This window comes from Myotis nattereri (genome assembly GCF_964212035.1).
Source record: "Myotis nattereri genome assembly, chromosome: 11".
Taxonomy (NCBI): Eukaryota; Metazoa; Chordata; class Mammalia; order Chiroptera; family Vespertilionidae; genus Myotis; species Myotis nattereri.
Window position 1 is genome coordinate 6296968 of NC_138086.1, and position 21148 is coordinate 6318115.

A 21148-nucleotide genomic window follows, 5' to 3' on the forward strand; every position below is an offset into this window, starting at 1 on the left:
AAATAAGACTAACTGGGAAAAGTGGGGGGTGGGGGTGAGTAGAGAATGCAGCAGGAAGCTTCCAGAGCTCCGTATCACCTCGTCCAGACTCACTGCCAGTGCTGTTGACAAACTCAACTACACCTGCGGCAAAAGAGGGCTGAAAGCGATGTTCATGGAAGGCTCAGGAAAGACAATCTGAGAGTACGGAGAGCAAGCATGAGAAGATGGGCAAAGAGGTAGAAGTGAGGGCATTTGGAGAAGGGTAGCGATACAAAAGGGGGAAACAAGACCACACAGTCTGGTTTATTGGCTCATCATACACTCACACCAAATATGTACACAAACATAAATATTTGAATGTACAAATTTACATGGGACTCACAGATCACCCCCTTGTATTTCATCCAGCACCCCCAACCTGTGCTTTATCCAGGCTCCACTTTGAGATGAAGTTCGCAGGGGGCTGGCACTGGAGGGTAGCAATCTGGAGGAGGGAGAGGTCCTGCTCCCCTCTCCTTACAGGTACCTCCAAAGGGTCCTGTCCCTTCTCAATGGCACCGCAGGGCAGAAGGCTAAATACCTCCACACCCTCCCTGCTGCAGCTCAAATCCCAGACGTCTCCTCTGATCTGTCGCCCCATTTAGCTGTTTGTCTGTCTCCTTCTTCCTTTCTGCATGTCTCTACTTCTCAGTCTCTGGATTTTTGTTTTCCCCAGTGCCTATTGGGAGGAGGTACCCAGGGTATGGAGTCCTTCTGACCACTGCCCTCTTCCTGGGCCTTAAAGGAGGCTAGGGCTTCGGTGCAGCTCAGCAGAGGTGTTGGTGCCATTGGCAGGCTCTCTGTTGGGGGTAGGTGTTAAGCCACAGCCCTCCCCAGGGCAGCCATGCTGGATCAAAATGTCTGCACACTCCTGGCTTCCAGCCCGGCGAGCATAGGCCAGTGGAGTCAAGCCCCGGGCATCCCGACTCCTCACGTCCACTCCATACTGCAGAAGGAAGCATATTTTCAGTTGGTGTGACATGGCAGGGAAGATAGGTTCTTGGGGAGGAAAAGGAGAGGTGGCTTTCAAAGGTCTGGGGTATAGGGGATGTCAGGGCAGGTCAGAGGAGCCTGCAAGGGTGGGACTCGGAAGGCAAGGAGGGAGCCCAGGACTCACCCAGATGAGCAGCTGTGTGAAGACAACATTGGCCATGGCACTGGAGAGATGCAGAGCCGTCCGCCCGTCCCCATCGCCATAAGTCTCGTTCACCTCCTCCTTGGACCCATGTGCCAGAAGCATCACCAACAACCGCAGGTCGTCCTCCACCACGGCCCGGAGCAGCTGCTGCCCCAGTGGCACATCTGAGCTCGGCAGTGGGGCCAGGAAGAGCTTCTGTTCGTACTTGGCCCGTATCCAGCGCTCCTTCTCCTCTCTGAAAACACGGGCCCATCAAGGCATGAGTGAGGAGGGGCAGGGCCAGGGAGAGCGGTCAGGAAATCACATAAACACCCAAAAGGAGAATAAGGGAAAAACAGTGGGAGAAGGTGTCAGGGTAGAGAAAAGAGAAGCCTAAGAGATCAAGGGCATACAGAGGGGCAGTGGGCAATGCAAAGGGTGTGGAAGAAGAAAGGAGGGAAGGCTGAAGGGAGGCCCCTGGGGACAGCAGTGATGTAGAGGGCCGGAAGGGCAGGAAGATTCCAGGCAGGCTCGTGTGGCAGCTTATCTGGTCCTGCTAGAATAAAGGGGATAGGAGACTGTGCTGGGGGCCCACCGCTATCCTATCTACTACCCATTCTCCCCATCTCAGAGCTCAGGCTGGGCCTTTGCACCACAGTGCAGATAGGGCCCTGCGCATGCACCTCCTGCTGGCCCCCTGACCAGCTGATAACAACGCAGAAAGGGCCTCTTGTTGTGAGGTGCCTGAGTGACAGGGAGGGAGGAGGAGGGGAACCCCAAGGGGCCAACTGCCAAGCACAGCAACGGCCAGTTTTAACCCTTCTAGCACTGTCACACTCTTGGCACCATCTTCCATCTTCCCCATACAGGAACACTGATGTCCCCTCCCTTCTTGGCCAGTTTCAGGGTCCCATCCATTTACCTGCAGGCGTCAGGCCCTGGCTTTGCATAGCCATCCAGAGCCCCCTCCCAGACGCTATTGGCCAGGGCATTGCCCATGGCAGTCATGACAGCCAGCAGCTCAGGTGGCCAGTCATCGAGGTCAAGGGAACGGACCCGAGACAAGTGAGCCCCAAGATGTCGGTGGGTCCCTGAGCACTCGATACACATCAGGGCGCCCAGGTTCAGGCTGGCCCAGTCTGGATCTAGGCAAGGAGAAGAAGCACAGTGAAGCCCCAGTGCAACCAGTAAGACAACCCGGAGTCCTCGTCCTCCCTGCCCTCCTCCTGGGCCTACTGAAAGCCTCTTGTCGTTTTCTCTGTGGAGCCCATGGAGCTTTCTCTAAGCTGCCCCCAAGCCCAGCCCTGCTAACCCTGGCCCTGCCACTCACTGGGGGCGTCGCAGTCGATACAGAAGCTGTTGCCACGAACAGTGCGGACGGCCTGCACAGCCAGAGCTGTATTCTGGTTCCCCAGTCGAGTCTGCCACAGTGGGAGACAAGGGGTGGCTGGTCAATCATGAGGCCACCTTTGGGTCCCACCCCACTCGGGCTTCCATGCCAACCTTGTCCTTGGCGCTGCGGCAGCCCTGCAGGCTGGCGAGGATCTGGGCCTGCACGCTCTGTACCCACAGCTCCCGCTCCTCTGCCGTTGAGGCCTCGAAGTGCCACGTCTGCCCGGTGAGGGACACCACCACAAATTCAAAGGACTCCTCCACGTCTGTGGGGGATGGAACATTTACCACCATCATGGTAGGTGCCTTGGCAGGCACACCAGGCCACTGCCACAAGCCCACGCACCACCCTGCTTTCCTGGCACCCAGCCTCCAGGACCACGCTCTCCAGGGCAACTTGCAAGGTGGGAGGGAGGATACTTGCAAGAGTAGTGTGGAGCCTCAACCCTCCATTCCTAACCACCTGGAGAGCCTGAGTGAGAACAGATGGGGGTGCAAGGTTTCGGCATCACTGGCACTGCCAGCAGTGGGTCTGGAAATCAGGGTGCTTCCTGGAACAAGAAGAGCTGAGTATCTGGAGAAGGATGAGGTGGGGTGCTAGGAGGCAATGCTGGGAGAGGGTGGGGGAGGCTGGTGTGGGCATCCGTACATGTCAGCTGCAGCCACCTCATTTTGCAGCTCATTAAACCCAATATTCCTGACGGCGTCAGCATGGGGCTCCTGGGAACTGCCCCTCCCCCACTGCCCTCCCATAGACAGGCAGGAAGGGCAAGTGGATGGGGAGAGGAGAGGTTTTCTCCACAAACTAGGATGTGTGAGCAGATAGGGACCGAAGGACATCTGCAGTGACAGTGCTGTAGGCTGGACTGTGACCCCAAGCAATGTGGTCCAGCTGTTCCAAGTTCTCCCCCAGAAGACAGCCACATGAACCTCATTCCCAATGGTCACTGCCCCATGCGTGAACAGTTCCTAACAAGCAGTGTGAATGTATTGTGGGAGCTGGAGAGACAGCTCAGGTACCTGTTGGAGGCCCAAGGCTGAGCCCCTGGCAAAGGCCTGAGCCACGTGTTCCATCCAGGGCAGCCTCTCACCTCAAGGACACTAACATCCCCTGGAAGTCATCCTGCTGGACTTCTGCTCTAAGGGCACCCTTAACAGAACTGCCTTCCTAGAAAAAGAAAACTGGCACCTTTTCTCTCCCTACGTTCACAATTCCACCTCACCTTGCTCTTAACACAGCCTCTGAATTACATCACCGCCATCAATTGGGGCTCAGTTCCCTGGGACAGGGGGACCGTGTGCCACGAACACTAAGAATCACTGTATCGCAGGGTGGCTGGGAAAGGTAGCTCTTTCCCCCGGAGGTGGTCTCCACCCACATACCCACACCCCTACCCTGACAATCAGAACAGAAATGACAAACTAGGTATCAATGTCAGAGGGAGACTCCAACCACTGGTCAGAGGGACATTTTGAAGATACTTTAGGGAAAATCGGAGAAGTGGCGCGATGGCGGATAAAGGATTATGTGAGGGCCTATGGAAAAACAAGGAGCTGGAATCCTTCAGCCTACAGCTGACTGAGGAGAGGCTCAGCCCATCGGTACACATGTATTAAGCACCTATTATGTGCCCAGCACTCATTAAACTCAATGGGTGATACAAGAGACACAGAAAACAGGTCCTGCTTTTCCACAAGTCTTGGAAGAGCTATTGGGGTAGCCGCCTGTGATCTTTTACCTTCTACAAGAATGAGAGAAGCAAGCTCACATTTTCACAGAAAGGGTTAAGTTAGGCAGAAGAAAAGAGCTAAGACACCAGGTCTAGATTGCCAAAAGGTGTGGAACTACCTTTACTGAGGATTATTAAAAGTGCTTAACCTAATACTTTTAGGGTACTATCCCCAAGTCCCACTGCCCCCCTCTTGCGCCCCGGTATCCCTCTGGGTCCCCCTAACCTTCGGCAGCACTGCTGGGGCCGTCTGGTCGGGGGGTCCCGGTGCTCTTTTTCCTCCGGTGCTTCTTCCGGTTGGAGTGGGGAGATGGGGGAGGCTCCAGCTTGGGGCTGGAACCGAGCACCTCAGCTGGGCCACTGGCTGGGGAGGGGAGAATTGGAGAAGTGTGGGCAGAGGGGAGGGTGGGGATGAGCATAAGTCCTGTCTAGTGCACCTAAGAGAGCCACCCTGAAGTGCAGCTGGGCCGCCCTGGGAGAGCAGCCTGCCAGCCTCGGTGGAGGAGAAGGCAGGGAGAGGAGAGTGTAGGAAAGTCAGGCAGAACAGAATGAAGGCAGCAGAAATGTTGGCTTCTGCAGCCTGGAGGGGTGGAAGGCGGCCCGGGGAACTCATAGGGAGCTGAAGCCCCAGCAGCCCCGCACCAAATTTATCCTCAATCACACTCCCTGCTCCTGACAATTAATAGCAGAATTAGAAACAATCAGGGAGCTGCCTAATTACTGTCAATTAGAGCGCGCTAATCAAGCTCCCATCTCCCATACCCCGCCCCGCGCTCACCACTAAATGTCAAACTTCATTAGAGGTAGACATGCTCCCTCCCTCCCTCCCTCCCTGCCTTCCAGACTCAACAGAGGGACCCCACCCTTGGGGAAGGGGGCCCAGGAAGGGCCCTAGCTCCCCTTCTCAGGCCCTGCACACTCACTCCCCCAGGGAGGTTGGACTTGATTCCTTGTGCTGTGAATACCCAGTGCCTGGGTCAGAGCTCAGACTGGGAGCGGCACTTTCTTGGGTAGTTAATGTGCAGGGGCACTACTGCCCAGTGTGTAGGGAGGAGGGGCAGTGGCGAGGCAAACCTGGACCCTGGGGTCTCCTCCCTTCTACACCCTCAGTAAAGGAGGGCAGAGCTGCACCCATTTTCCTTTTAGCCATGAGAACTGCTCCCAGGATCTGGGTCCAAAGGGTTAGGATACAGGTGAGAGTAAGGAGAGAGAAGGGCAGAGAGAGAGAGAGAATGTGTGTGCAGGGGAGGAAAAGTTGAAATGCAATATACAAAAATGGACAGAGGGAATAAAATGAAGAGCCAAGGAAAGAGGAGGGTGGGACAGGAGAAGGTGGTGGTTTTAGGCAGGGTGGGGCCTCAACCTATCTGGGGAGACAGCAGGGGTGCGGACACTACCTTTCTGGACAACTCCCTGGATCCTGTCTGCAGGGACCCCCTCTCTTGCCTTGGACTCCCCCACTCAGCCCTGCTTCCCTGTCCCCCTGCAGTGAGGCTGATGAGCTGGCTGCGCAGGGGGCTGATGGGGATGCAGAGCTGCCACCAGTGCTGCCTGGGGACAGTGGCTGGGCTGCCAGAGAAGCTGCAGAGGCAGGGCTCTACCTGGGGGCAGGAAGCTCATGAGGAGGCCAGAGAAGGGTAAGAGCCCCTGTGACAGCCCCAAGGGCTCCACAGGGCCCCTCCCCTTGCCTGGGCACCATCCAATCTCAGCCACCCAGGCCCATGCTGCCTTCCTCTGTCCCTTCATGGGGTCCTGCATACCTGGGGGCAGGGCAGCAGCCTCACTCCACTGGTCGGCACTGGAAACGGAGCAGGAGCGCTGGTGCAGCCCCTCGGGACGCAGGCCAGCCCAGGCAGGACTGCTGGCCGAGTGGGGGGCGCCTGGAGAGGGGAAGGGTCAGACTAGGAGGAGAAGTCAGGGGAGGGATGCACATAGGCTTTCCTGGAAACAGGACTGTAGGCACAGCTTGAGAAATTCCAACAGGAAGCTGACCAGAAATTAAGGGGTCTTGGGCCCAGGTACAGGGCCAGGCTTATTGGAGAACCAGGGGCATCACACAGGCTCTCCGTGCCTGAGGAAGCAGCCAGTCTCAGACCTCACGCCCTTCCTCTCTCCATACACAAGAAGGTATACACATCTGTCCCCTCTCTGGGACCCAAAAGTGGGGGGGGGGGAGTGGTATCAACACCCCCATCACTGCAAAGCCCCTCATCCAGCCATTATCCCCAGCCTCCTCTCTCCTGGTCAGGGACCTGCACCCTACATTCTAGTCCACATATGCTATTTGCTTTGCCTCAGCTTTGCTGCCATTCTGATGAGAAATAAGTGTATCAAATTCAAGTAATTATGTCTAATTAGTATTAGTAATTATCCTGTTGGGCTGGAGAAAATTAATCTTTCGTTTCCCATCAGGGAAGAACAGCAGAGCCGAGGGGAACCGAAGGCTCCAGGAGTGCCAAGGCTGGGCAGGGAGAGCCATGAGTGACCTCAGAATTCCCTGCCTTCTCCCTAGGCACTGAGTCACTGTGGAGAGACTGTGGGAACAGTCACGGGACCTCCGAGCGCGTAACACTCAAAGGGCCTACACTGCCCTCTCACCTCAGTCCACGTAAGACAGGTTGGGGCACAGCCCAGAAGGCAATGGCCGTGGGAGGTCTCAAGATGAATAGGCCACACCCAAGGTGTTTGCCCCAAAGCAGCAAGGACATGGCTAGGTAGGTGCTGGAGGTTAGTAAGGAAGCAGAGATGGGCCTGCAAGCTGGGAAAAGCTGGAGAGAGCAAGCAGCGAACACAAGGCCTCAAACCAGCCCCGCAAGCACACGGGTTGAGTTTTTGGAAGCCTAGGGGTGGGAAGCTCTGAGCTGAAGCCAGAAGGAAATGGAACAGGCCAGACCTCCCTAACCCTCTGGGGACAGTATGACACTGAAAGGTCGTCAAGTTTTGTGTTTCTATTGTATTCCAAGGCAGGACCAGGCACACAATAGGTGCTTAGACGTGTGGGCTGAGACTGCAGCCAGGCTACCCTGTTTCCTGTCCCCTTGAGGCGACATGCTGACCTTCCTCGTCAGAATCCTGCCCCTTCCTGCTCTGGCTTCAGGTCTCTGCAAACAGCCTTTTCCATGGTCAGGAAACCTTCCCAGGAACAGCTCAGTTCCTAACTTCTCAGACACCTTGCTCTCCCCTCTCCTGCTCCCATCCCCTCCTGGGTTCCAAATCTTATTTCTGCCTCCCCAGTCTCCAACCCAAAGATCACAGGCCCACCTTCCTCCCCAAGCCCCCAACCCAAAACCCCAGGGAAGAAAAGTACTCTCCCTTTTCTTTGTTAATTCTCCCCTCATTACGCCTGCAATCCCACAATCAGTGTGCACTGTAATTGTCGAATTTGATGCTAATGATTAATGAATTAAACATGGAGCCATCAATTAGTCCTCGGAGGATAATTCTGCATAAAGCAGCGGATAATGTAATTACAGTAACAAAGATAATGAGATGTTAACATCGCCGGTGAGCGGGAGACATGTGTGAGTGTGCATGAGGTCGGTGTCAGCGTGCAGCGAGGGGACGCAGGCCTGGATAAATGCTGGCCCATATGTTCTGGGAGTGTCAGCGAGGGTCTGTGGGCGCTGGTAATGATGCGGGTGAGCGTGATGCATGCGTCTCCCTTCTCCAGGCGCCACTTCCGCTCCCCAGGTGAAGCTATCAGGGCCCAGGAATGTGACTGGGCAGAGGGTCTTATTGTTTCCCCTCCTTTGGGGTAACAGCCCAGCTTCTCTTGCTACCTGCTTCAAGGAAAGGTTCCCTTTTGGGGCACTTACACTTCCTGCTCCTCCAGTATGAGGTGGGAAACCCTGAGCCAGGCCAGAAACTGACACTCACTCTCCCCAAGCAGCTCTGGGAAAGCTCTTGGGGCCCTGGCTGACCTCCAGCCCCCTCCCCTACAGGCCAGGGCTTTCCCAGCAGCCCTGACTCTCTGGGCACAGCACTGGGGGCTGCGCGTGGCCTCCCATCTTTGCCATCGAGCGGGATCCTCCCCTGGTGCAGCCTCACAGGAGGCACCCGACCTGATGGCGGCTGTCTTTCTTGCCTTAGCTTCCTTCCTTCCCCGTCCACTGGGGCTCCCTCTGCACAACTCAGGGGCTTCTTTCTCAGCTCAGGATGGAAGACAACACGGCTTTTCAACTCAGGAACAGATTCAAACCCCAGCTCTATTGCTTACTGTGGGATTTTACAGACAAGTTACTTAACCTCTCTGAGCCCTTGTTCCCTCATCCATAAAATGGGGATGATGATCTCAGCTTCAGAGTTGGAAACGGGGCCTGCACCTGGTTCACCTCACTTGGCGGATGTCAGTGCCCCCTGGCCTCTCCCAGTGCCTCCAGGCCGAGCACAAGCCCCAGGGCAGGTGCCCACTCAGGAGGCCGTCGTCCTGCCTACCTTCCCTAGTCCCGACTTTCTCGGTGAGCGGCCCTATCAGCGTTTTGAATGGGGCAGTTTTTGGGGTCTGTCCCATCCATTCTAGGGACTAAGTACCCCAGGCCCCTGTCCACTGAATGTGACGAGCACCTAGGAGGGCAGGACAGCGTCTGAGCAGCTGTTTCCGGGCCAGGGGAAAACGAGACCCAATTATCTAGAACAACACCAAGACTTAAGTCGTGAGAGGAAGGGTCCAGAAGCCAAGGAGACCTGGGGCGAGGGGACTGGGCATGGGAGGGAGCGCCCCCCACAGAGCAATGTGGCTTAGAGCCGAAGAGGCCTGGGGAGGAGCACAGACCTTCACCGGAACCCGGTGTCCTCTGGCCAGGGAAGAACTGGCCAGGGAAGAGCCGCCTCCCTCAAGCTCAGGCCCTCTCAGGCTCTATCTCTTCTTTCCAGACCGTTGGCCACGCGGCAGAGTCTGCTGGGCCTCCAGCTTGTCTCTACACTCAGTCTGCTCTGAGCAAAGACCCCCCCTCTCACTGAAGACTGACGACGTCTGCAGGTGGGCCCCAGCAGCAGCTCTGTCCCCTCCCAGCCCCCCCTCCCCCCCCACATGGCAGGCTGGGCTGAGATGCCGGCTTACGTGCCCAAGGTCCTGCCCAAGGTCCTGCCGCGCCATCACCTGCCTTGAAAGACAGTCCCAGGACCACTGAAGCCACCGGCCAGCATGCGGCTTCTGGCCCCATTCTGACCTCGATATCATCTGCAGGACTGTCCATCGGCTGCGATCTCTAACTCCACAGGGATTTGGCAATGCCTTTGGCCAAGCTGCTCCAGTGCTGGTGGCAAGCATGTCTGCAGCTCACAGGCCTCCACTGAAGGCAAAGCCCCTAAACGCCTTCCCCAGGCACCGTCGCAGCACTCCCCACTCTTCCCGGAAAGGAAGCAATGCGCTCCACACGCCCCCACCCCAGCAGCCACCTCACCTGTGCCCCCACCCAGCTGCGTGCTACTCCGATCCAGGGCCAGCCCGTTGGCCCGGGGGCTGGTGCCGGGGGCTGTGGCCGGCGTGGCTCGGGGCAGGCGCTTCCCTGGCACTTTCACTGTTGTCCGCAGCAGGTCGATCTCCTTGCCGTGGATGTTCTGCATGTAATCCTAGGGCCGCGGGGTAAGACAGACGGTTCGTTAGGACAGGCCATTCTCCGGCAGCTCTCGCTCTGGCACTGACCCCTCAACCCCTACGCCTGGGGTGGCGGAGGGAGGGAAAGCTCAGGTTTAAAGAGCAGGACTGTGAATCCCACAGAATGCCCCCAAATCTGGATGACACCTACACCTACAGGCTGACCACACGCTGTGCGGGGGACTCGGCCAGGAGGGGGGCAGAGTCAGCGGAGAGAAGGTCTGGAGCCAGGAGCTGAGGCTCAGGCCTCCTATAGGGAAGATGCTAAGGGGGCCAAGTGCTGGACCAAGATGGGATTAGGGAGAGGGCCCGTGTGGTCAAGAGGAACTGACAGGCTCCATGGGATGCAGACAACTGGGTTCCCAGGCCCTGGGGGCTGGTCAGCAAGCACTCGGTCCTGCTTTCAGAAGCTCCCTCACCACGTGAGGCACGGAGAACCTTTACAGCCTAGCAGTCCCCACTCCTCAGAACAGCACCTGACAATAAATATTTGTTGAACAGTGAAAGGGAACCCTTTCCTTCTTTTTGCTGTTCTCAGGAATTAATAATAACACCATTATCACCACCACATCCTCTTCCCCTTCAGGGGCCAGGTAGTCACTGTACTGTAGATGTGTATCTATATTACACACGTTACCGCATGGAATCTTCACACCACCCACTCTACAGATGAAGAAACTGAGGCTCACAAAGGTTAATCTGCCCCAAAGTCGCACAGCAGAAGGCTGTGCACTGAAGGTGACTTCCTTCCACGCTTCCTTCCAGTCAGAGGGACCCCGAGTGGGAGCTGCTTGGTGCTTTGACCCCACCATCACCGCCACCGCCCCCTCGGCCAGGACGCCCCACGGGGGAGTGGCCACAGGGGCTGCAGAGCACGGTGCTGCCCTGGGTCTCAGCGGGGCCCAGCTTTCCCCACTGCTCTGGTCTCTCCTTCCAGACTGCAGACTCCTGTCTGCCCCAACACCCCTCCCCGGGGTGTCCCTGAGAGCAGAAGCCAGGTGCACAGAATCCCACTGATTAGACTTGGAATCAACTCCTCTTCCCTCAGGAGCACCTCTGGGACATTTTGCATCCAGAGAGCGTCCCTGAGCAGCACAGCGCCATCTCAGACGCAGCCTTCACAGGCCCAGCCCTATCTGTACCCACGTTGGGGCATCAGACTTCTTGGTACCCTGGCATTCTCTCCTACCGTCTCACTTTTTAGCTTCCGGGAAGAGCGACAGTCCCCTCTGCTTAAGAAAGCAGATAGAAGTGTTGCCTCTGGGAAGCAGGGCTGCCATCATTCTGGGAATGACCGAGAGGACATCAGTGGAAAGGGGTCACCTGGCCCCAGGCGGCCAAGAGAATGTGGAAGGGACCAGTTAGGAAGAGGAGCGAGAACAAGGAAACAGCACCAGCCCAGCCTCCCCCGCACACCTGTCATTAGGCTGGACGGCCCTGCAGGATGGGAAGACCATGGGAGGCCTGGCCAGGCCTGTGGTCACCTTTTATTTTCCAAGCGGCTCTGAGAACCCTCAGAGGCAGAGGGCCGTTCGGAAGGACCGAGGGGCGTGGCCAGCCAGGGGCGGCGCAGCTTCCAGAGTGTGTGTCCAAGGGGGGCTCCCTCCCTGCAGCTCTGGGCTGTGCCCAGGGCCTCCCGCCACCACCTCGTCCTGCCCAAGGGACGAGGCCAAGTGCCCGGTCTCAGGCACACGCTGCTCTCAGAACCACTGACCGATGTCACTGCGACATCAGTGAGCAGTGTCCGCCACGGGAACAGCCTTTGACACGCGGGCCCCCGACTCTGCCCCGAGCCCTGAGCCGCAGTGGCTGGGAAGGAAGCAAACCCAGGCGCCCCTCTGCCCGCTCTCTCTGTCCCTTCTCCAGCCGCTGCGGCCGCCACGGCCCACCTGTCCCGCTTCAGCCGAGCACCCACTTGTGACTGCGCTGTCTCGGCCCTCCCTACGCCAAGCCCCGGCATCCCACGGACTTGGCTTCTGCATATACCGATCCCGAGTCCCTGCACAGGCTCATCCTGGGTCCCTGCATTCAACCACATCGTGGACAGGCTGCTCCAGACAACTGCCAACAGCTGGCGGGGCCGGCGCACAGCTGCAGTCCTCGCTTGGGGGGGGGGGGGGACTGGGCTGCTCTAGTTCACAAGCAGGCCACAGCCGCTGCAACAGGTTTCAGGCCCCGTGACAGCCCTGGGAGGCCGGGCTGGGGCAGGGGAAGCTGACCCTGCGCCAACAAGAGCTGCACGGAGGGACCTGTTCGAGGCCAAGGAGCCAGACCCTGACAGGAGGGGAAAGGGCTATCCTGGGTGGCATCTCTGACCTCGCAGACGAGGCTCCGCTCTGTGCCCGGTGCCAGGCTGGCTTCCAGGGCCGCACCCCCGGGAGAGGCAGCCCAGCCCGAGGAGAGTGGAAGAGCAGCAGCGGGGATGGAGCGTCAGGGCGAGCAGCAGCGTTTCCCTCCGTCAGCAGAACGGGGAGCGCTGTGGTGGCGGCGGCGGCGGCTGCTCAGGAGAGCGGTCACCACGGCTGCCTTTATTACCCACCATCAAACAGCAATTTCTTCCCCAGCCTCCTCACTAATTACCCAGCCAGCGTTCTCATCTCGTTTTATTACTGGAATTAACAACGAGTTCAGAGCGTGGAAAGCTATTAAGATGTGTGATTAAGCCACATTCAATTAGTTTCTACAAACAATTTAATTGATGTTGCAGATAGAATTAACAGAAGGTGATTGTGTGAATGGCTCCGCTGGATGCAAAATGGGGGAGGCTGTGGCGGCTCTCTTGGGCCAGGCGAGGATCGGGCGCGAGGTCCGAGGCTTGCCCACCAGCCCTTCCTCTGCACGCCCATCCGGCACAGCCAGCCCATCTAGCCACTGGCCTCCGTGGGCAGGTGAGTGTCCAGCACGGCTGCCCTGGGGTTTCAGGTAAGAGCCGCCCTGGAGGGCAGCCGGCTAGGCCGAGGGTGCTCGTGAGCAGGGCTGGCGTTCCCAGGGGCCCTTCCCCTGCACGGAGCTCTCGCAGGGCAGCTCACAGGGAGGCAGGGTGCCTGCTCACTGCTGGCAGCTCGGAAGCTTGCTCAGGTTGGAAAAGATGGAAAAGGGGAGATGGAGGCAGGTAAACCAGCAACACGAATCTAGTGACAGGGAAGGAGGTCAAGAGGAGGAGGGGAGGCCCAAGCAGCCTCTGCCAGCAGCAAACTCCGGCCCCTTTCGTGGAACCGCACCGGCTTCCACCATTACTGTGTTCCGGTCTGAGTCATTCTTCTGAACGAGACGGCAGCACCTGCGGGGCATGTGCCAGTTCCTCCTGGCATCCCGTGTGGGGAAGGGCATGCACTCTGACCCCAGAGCCAAAGCCCAGGCTCTCCAAGAGCTGTCCATTCTACGGAATCCTGCGGCCGGGAGAGCAGAGCGGCCCTGGCTGAGGCCCGGGTGCTGGGCCAGCAGAGCCACCTGCCTCTTCGGCTCACGTGGCAAAGAGCGAGGACAAGCCTGGGAGCTCCGGCGACCCTGCCCCAGGCCCTGACTCCCTAAGCCACGCACAGTGCAGCGAGCATGGCGCTGGATAGGGCTCCGAGGGGCTGGCACAGCCTGGCCAGCCTCCTTGTGTGACAGTACGTCTGGGCCACACGTACCCTGACGCTCACTTTCCGGGACTTTCTCCGCTGGCCCTGAGGGAGGTGCTCTTGGCACGTGCAAAAGAACCTGGGGAGTGCATAGAGTCCAAGTCACATGTCCATGTCTTAGCTCAGCCACTGGCTGGGTGACTTTGATGATCCAACAAAGCCCGCTGAGCCTTGGCATAAAAGCAGCACTCCCTTGGGCCTTCACCCGCCCCCCCCACCCCAAACCCAAACCCAAACCCAAGCCAAACACAGCACCACTCCCAACCTCTCCTCTGTGTTTCAAGACCCCTGAGGCCTGGGGACAAGCACAGGATCAGAACACAGCACCCGGCTAAGGCAGCACAAAGCAGAAGGAACAGGTAAGAGCAAAGCTGCCTTGGGTGGAGGAAGCTAAGAGGCGCCGCTGTGGGCTCAGCGCAGGTCTGGGCACGGGCACGGCAGCCCCTGGGCTCCTCTTAGAGACTCTGCGCCCGAAGCTGCCCCTGGACTTTCTGAGAGCCCTGTGCCTCGGGGTCAGTGCCTTTCCTCGTAGCCCTGCTGCCTCTCACGGTGTCACCAACTCAGCAGCGGGACCGGGGCTGAGTGTGAGCAGGAGGCCAGAGTGGGAGAGAGGCAGCGCTGGGGAGCCTTCGTACGAAACACCCAAGGTCACCCGAGTGTGGCCCCTCCTCCAATCGCCAGGTAGCCCAGCACCAGCTCCCAACCTGTGGAATCAGGGAGACCAGGAGCCAACAGTCCAACTAGAGCTGTCCCCTGGGACAAGAGGAGATCAAACAGGGGCCACCCTGGGCTCTGGCCGCCCTGGGAAGGGACTGCCCACTGGTTCCCCCGAGCCAGGCCTCCACCACGTGCTCTCAGCAGCGCTGTCTGGGTGGTGCTCCCAGGACCCGGTCACCACCAGCACCTCTGGGCTGGGCCTCCCCGATGCCTTGTGCAGAATCAAAGGCAGGCGAGGGACCCTCTGAGGCAGGCCCTGGGCCTCCGGGCCGGGGGTGGGGCTGGCCCACGTGCTGTGCTTGAGGGGCTGCACAGGAGAACTCATTAGCCCCACAGTGGGGAGGTGACAGAGATGGATTCTGGTGACAGCTGTGTGCTGGAGCCACGCAGTGAGGGGAGGGGGAAGAAGGCAGGGTGGGGGAGCCACAATCTACAATCATGGCAAGCCCCGGCCACAGGCCACACACCCTCCAGACCCCACTCTCCTCCTCCCGGGACCTGTCCAAGTCCCAACGCCATTCTCCGTAGCCCCGGTTTCACTGCCCTCTAGCTCCAGCATCCCAGGCCCAGGGCGCCCCCCTGGTGTGGCTCCCTAAAGACACCTGGCTGGCAACATGGGCACCCCCAACTTTAGCAATTCTGTGTAAATGGGCCAAATCAGCTCTTCCAACAACTAGAATATCAGCTATAAAACCTGACTGCCCACACCAGCCTGGCCTGGCTGACCATCCCAGAGGAGTTTTCTCCAACAGGCTCAGCCACCACTCAGAGCTTCAGTGTAAGCGTTCAGCCTGGGCCTGGGTCTTGGGGTCTGAGCAGTTCCCAAGCCACCAAAGTGAAGTCCTTCAACTCAAGCAAGAGCCCAGGCGAACTCACTCAGGTCCCAGAGTCAGCACCGCCCCTCTGCCCGCCCCGGACTCACGTGCAGGCTGGGGTGGTAGGTGAGCAGCCCGTTGTCACAGAGCGTCACGTACTTCTTCTTCCACTCCTTGTTCAGGGACTTGCCGCTGCGCTTCAGCAGGATGCCCTGAGGACAGAGGCTGGATCAGAGACGGCGCCAGCCCCCAGGGCCACCGGCCAGGGGGTGCCCTCCTTCCCGTCCCCCTGCCCGGGCCCGCCAAGGGCACAGAGGCCTCAGATAGGCCTTGGCCTTCTACCTGTGGCGGCCCCAGATTAGGACAGAAAATCCCCTAACCATCCCCAGAATGCCCAACTCCCCCCAGGTAGGCAGCAAGGACCCCCCCATGGAGCCCAGCAACCCGATTTCCCGTGTAAGCAGGTAAGACACTCGGAGCATGGAGGTCACATGAGCATGAGGTTGGACAGAGCTCATGAGAGCAAGGACTGCTGTGTGTTTTGTTCACTGATACACTCAGATTGGGACAAAGCCTAGGACACAGCAGACACCCAGGAAACATCTGGTGGACGGGTCAGGGAGAAACCAGACAGGACTGGCGGAAAGTGGGAAGAGGAAATGAGACCATACTCGGGGGCAGCCTTTGCTGCCTTCCTCTAATGACAAGCCCTGGGAACGCCCTCCCCCGCCTCTGGCTCTCCCTCTGAAATGACAACCTGTGAGTGAAGACAGGAGCTGGGGTGGGGACAGGCCAAGGACGGCTAGGAATGTCTACAGGTGGCAGAGTCCAGGACCGCATGGCCCCCAAACTCAGGAGAGCTGAGCAGAGGACACGCTCTCTGCCGGTGCCTGTACAAAACGACAGCGTTCAGCCACCCAGAGCCACAAACCAGGGGCCACAAATGCGATCGGCAATGGCTGGGAGACCAGGGACACACCCCGAGTCCATCTCAACGGGGGTCAAAGGGGGGAGGGGCAGAGAGACAGACAGTGGTTCTCAACCTTGGCTGCACATTAGAATCACCTGAGAATCTTTTTAAAATCCTGATTTCTGGGCCTCATCCTCCAGACATTCTGTTTCTTTGTTATATTTGTTATGGGGTGGGGCCACAACATTAGTAACAAAGAAACAGAATGTCCGGAGGATGAGGCCCAGAAATCAGGATTTTAAAAAGATTCCCAGGTGATTCTAATGTGCAGCCAAGGTTGAGAACCTCTGCTCTAGAGAGAAAAGGCGGGATGATTAAGAGGTTCAGGTGTGATGATTTCACTTACATGTGGAATCTAACAAGAAAATAAACTAACAGAAAACCATAGATACAGACAACAAATTAATGGTCACCAGGTGAGAGGGGGTTAGGGGAGGGGAAAAGTGAAGGGATATATACAAATAGCCACAGGGATGGAAAGTACAACACAGGGAATACAGGCCACAATCCTGTAATAACTGCGTGTGTCCGGTAGATACTAGAAATATCATCTTCGCAGGGAATGCGTCTAACCGCTGTGCTATACACCTGGAAATTACATAATATTGAATTTCAGCTGTAATTGAAATTTTTAAAAAATATATATTTTTATTGATTTCAGAGAGGAAGGGAGAGGGAGAGAGAGAGAAACATCACTGATGAAAGAGAATCATGGATCGGCTGCCTCCAGCACACCTCCTAGTGGGGATAGAGCCTGCGACCCAGGCATGTGCCCTTGATCGGAGTCAAACCCGGGACCCTTCAGTCCGCAGGCCAATGCTCAAACCACTGAGCCAAACTGGCCAGGACTGAACTTTTTTTTAGAAAAGAGGGACTCAGGTGTGAGAAAGCGGGGGTCTCTCCAGCATCGGCTGTGGCCCTGAGGCCCGAGGTGGGGGGAACCCAGGCTCCATTCCACCTCCCCTCTGAATTCCGGGGAATACAACACTAGATTCGGAGCAAGGAGATCAGCAAACAGGTGGTTTGGGATTTCCTGCTTGATGGCTCCCCGAGTAGGGACGGGTGGAGGTAAGGGCCCTCCCCTCCAGTCCTCCACTTCTCAGTAGACATTTCACATCCTTGCTCCCCCCCCCCTCCTCCTGCTGCCCCCACCGGCGACTGGAGGCGGAGGACACATCCTGGTCCAAGTCAGCCTCACGGACAGTGTGGTACAAGGTGCTGCTGCAGACACGTGGTAACGGACCTTCTCACTACCCAGGGGTGGCAGGAACGTCTGGCCTGTGACGGAGCCTTGCTGACCTGCTTCCGGGGGGGAGGGGGGCATCCATCCCCTCACAGCCAGGAGAGGGTGCCTGGCCCCATCTCCTGACTGAGTCCCCCGCCCTCATCTTGCTCCCGCTCAGGGAGGCTCCCCAGCAACTCATCTCACTACCCTGCACCCCAGCCTCCCTTGGGGGGGGATCCACAGTGACCTCTGTTCTCTAATCCTTAGAACCGGAGCCCTGCCCTCGCTCTAGGGCAGCGGTGGCCCACCTTTCGGGCCTCACGGACCACCACTGGCGACCAGAGCTCTAGGGCCCAGCCCGGCTCCCGTCAAGGAAAAGGGAACCGGCCTCTTCTCCCTCTTCTGCCACCAACTGGCCCTTCACAGCAAACAAGTTATGTCACTGCCTCCGCCTGTCTCCCCTACCCCTGGCCTCTTCGCCTGGTCTCCCCAGAGGGCGAGGGCGGCGGCGGCAATGAGATGGCTCCTCAGCCTGAGCCTGGAGGGGCGCGGGAGAAGCCAGCGCAGCCCACGTGGCGCCCACGCCCGCCCCGCGCCGGTGCCTGTGGGCTGGGCGGGCAGGACCCGCGGAGGAGCTGGGCCAGCAGGGCCCGCCCGCCACCCGCGCCCGTTCTCGGGGCGCCGCATTCCGAGGAGGGAGAAGGCGCTCCAGGGGTTCCGCTCCCTCCCCGGCTGCGCACGGCGGAGCAGGAAGCAATCTAGGGCGGATGGGAGCGCGCCGAGGCGACAGCCCCCAGAGGACCCGTTCGCCGCCACCTCCCTCCCAGCTCCGCCAGCCGGCTTAATTGCGGAGTCCGGATTGATTGGGAATGCAAATGGCAACTGAAATGCAATCTCCACTCCCAGCAGGAGCAGGGGGGAGGGAAGGAGCGGGCGACGGGAGGGTGGCCCTGGGCAGGGGGCGGGGAGCGGGAGGAATGGCCCCGCTGGGCGAAGCCTCCACCCCAACCGCAGGCGCTCCCCCAAACGCCCTGGGAGATCGCTGTCTGAGGTGCCTGGGGCCCGGGCCAGGCCTGTGCTGGGCTCCTTCCCGCAGTGTGGGTCCTGGGGGCCGAGGTTTGTGGGCCTGTAACAGCCAGTGACCGAGCTGACTGCCTGGCCCGGCCCAGAGGCCCAGGTGCTGGCCACAGGCTCCACCCCCACCCGCAGCCCCTGCATCCCTGGCCCTCCTCCCCAGACTGAAGGCCGTGGGCTACCATTCCTCAGGGCGAGGGCCCAGGGCTGTCCGCACCATGTCTTAAAGGTCTGTGTGCACACGTTCCAGGCGGGGAGAGTCCTGGGATCACAGTCACGGCGCCCAGAAGAGCCCCCCAAGGAGGCGCTGGGTTTGCAGAGCCCCAGTGGCAGGTGTCACTGGGTTTGTGGGGACCTACAGGAGACGGGCGGCTGCCTCTCCTCTCAGCCCTCTCACCTGGCCTCCCCGCATGCAGACCCAACTGGAGTGCAGTGACATCTCAGGGGAGAAACAGGACGTGTGGTGTCCCCATCCTGTCCTCTGGGACCCTGCCCCACACCCTGGGCTCTCCATTCTAAATGCACCTTCACACGAATTCTTGTCACTCTGCCCAAGGACCCCAGAAGCTCCAGCCTAGAGGCCAGACGGGGCCACAGGGCCCTGGCCAAGCTGAGCTCTGCTGCTCTGTGGTCAAAACCTGACAACACAGCCCCTGTAGACACGACCTCTCTAACCACCAGCTCCCAAGAAGGTCTTTGCCTCGCCCAGCTCCTGTGGGTACAGCAAACTGGCCTCCAGGCCACAGCCCCCATCCTCGTGGGCACCTCAGTGCACAGGCTCCTGCCCAAGCCCCAGAGGGGCACATCCTGGCTCCACCCTTGTCCAGCCAGCAGTTCTAGAGCCCTGTCCAGTGCACCACCATCCTGCACAAAGACAACCCCGTCACTCAGGTTTTCCCAGCGCAGGGACCCACACAGGGGGTCGGGGAGCCCTGCCAGGCGGGCTCAGAAAGCAGCTGGGGAGAGACCTCAAACAAGTTTATTCCTTACAAGTGAACAGCGGCTCCTCTGGGTAAGGCTTTGCCATGGAACCTGGAGGACCTACAGCTCTCGGTCCGCCCTTCGGTGCACCTCAGGGTACTCTTGTGAGTCCTCTTCCTTTTCCGGGCCAGAGCGCCCAGGCCAAGCCCTCTGGCAGACAGCAGCTCGCCCCCTCCAGGTGACCCAACTCCAGAACCACCAGCAGGAGAGCAACTGAAGGCGGCTCTCTGCTGCCCCCTGGTGGCGGTGAGGAGGTACAGGCAAAGCCTGGAGAGCAGGCTGCTCCAGCCACAGGCTCAGATCTGCAGTAACAGACGGCAGACCCTCTGGCTACCCTTCCCACCAGAGGTGAGTCCTTCTTAGTAGAACCTCAGGCCTGACAGGAGCGGGTGCCCGCCTCTCACACCATCTCCCGTCACAGAGGCCTAGAAAAGAACCATCCTCTAGCATTTCCTGGGCCTTGCCTCAGCTCCGCAGGCTTCAGGGAAAGGGGGTGCTGACCTGTTTAATGGGGATGGCCCGGCCACTCCCGATACTGTCCACCTTGCACTCGGCGGCCTTTTTCTCCCGGTCCAGGTCGGCACCCTTCCGAGACTGGAAGAGAAAAGAGGAGGAATGTTAAAGGGGCCCAGGGTCAGCGGGGACAGCTGCCCACCTGGAGTCCCCAGCCCGCCCGCCCGACCCTCCCTCGGCCTGGACAGGCCCTAGCAGGGGCAGGGCCGGGGCGGCGGGACAGGGAAGGAACTGAGACCACGAGTATTCCAACGGGTTTATTCTTACACAGGGCACCATACAGAGCAGCACAGGTCACTGAGCCGGGACCGCCCCTTACAAAAGAGCAAGGACACGAGATACCAAGGGCGTGAGAGGCGCACAGCCCAGGGGGCCAGGGGGTAAGAGAAGGGAAGGGGTGAGGAGAGGTGGACGGTGGGACTGAGGAATGGCCAGGAGCACAGGGCACGACAATCGGGGAGAGCAAAGTCCAGAAGTGAGCGGGCAGTGGCCCGTCTGCGGCACAGATACCACACGGCATGTTGCGCCGAGCTCATCGGCGTGGCCCAAGGGGCACAGTGGATGGAGAGAGAGAGGAGAGAGGCCGTAAGAGGCCCTGCGCCCCTGCCAGGCTCCTGGGGCAGAGCCGCCCCAATGCGGATCCTAGGAAACGGGAGGCCAAGAGGGGGAAAGGCAAGCGCGCGGCGGTGCTGGCGTCCAGAGCAGAGCAGGAACGCAGAAGTCCATGCAGGAAGGAGCAGAGGAGGGGAGGGGCAGGAAAGCTCCCCCAGGAGCGGCTGGGCCGTGGGCGCTTGGACACCCCGCCCCTCTGGGCCACGATGCCGGGCAGGCGTGGGGCCGAGCTCCCTTCTTGTCCATGCAGCGAGCCTGGCGCAGCGTCCAGCCGGGCCTGGTCCCCGGCAGCCCCCAGCCTCGGGCTCCAGCTTCCTAGCCTTCCCTGGGGGTGGGGGTTAGTTACAAAGGTTCCTGTGGGTCTCTGGAGCGGGGAGCACGGCGGCCGCTTCTCATCTGAGAGCAGTCCCAGGGCCGGCCCGCCTCCGGCCCCGCACAGGGGAGAATGTCCAGAGGTGCTGTGTCACCACCTGGTCTTCTAATTTGGAAGGAGTTGGAAAGGCCTTTTTGTTGATGAAAAGTTGGAAACAGTGGCACATATCTGCAAATATCGAAAGAATAAAGATTTTGGCAAGTTATACTCAAGCCCCGCGTAAGGTGGTGAGCACTGGTGAGGGCAGAGACCCAGGTGCCTGGGGAGAGATGGCAGCGGGATGAAAAGGAAGAGGAGGCGGAGCAGGAGGAGGCAGAGGAGCGGCAGGGCAGCCGGCAGTCCATCTCAGCCAGGGGGAGTGTTCAGGCCCATGTCCCCCTCTCACCCAG

The 21148-nt window shown here is 59.2% G+C and overlaps 1 protein-coding gene across 6 annotated transcripts in view; it reads right to left on the reverse strand.

Moving 5' to 3' along the window:
• Positions 1-262: 262 nt before the first annotated feature.
• AGAP3 (ArfGAP with GTPase domain, ankyrin repeat and PH domain 3) overlaps positions 263-21148 on the reverse strand; it is a gene marked incomplete at its 5' end in the record, with an annotated part of 54408 nt that continues 33522 nt past the window's right edge. For 3 of the 6 annotated variants that reach the window (XM_081102675.1, XM_081102676.1, XM_081102677.1), the window contains one exon: positions 20017-20927. In XM_081102675.1, coding sequence (XP_080958801.1) covers positions 20865-20927 — 63 coding nt within the window. In that variant the 3' untranslated portion in view covers positions 20017-20864. Of the gene's footprint in view, positions 968-1138; positions 1395-2060; positions 2284-2468; positions 2560-2641; positions 2797-4486; positions 4625-6020; positions 6141-9662; positions 9832-15118; positions 15224-19762; positions 19856-20016; positions 20928-21148 lie in introns of those variants that run through there. The other 3 variants (XM_081102672.1, XM_081102673.1, XM_081102674.1) reach the window with 3 other exon arrangements.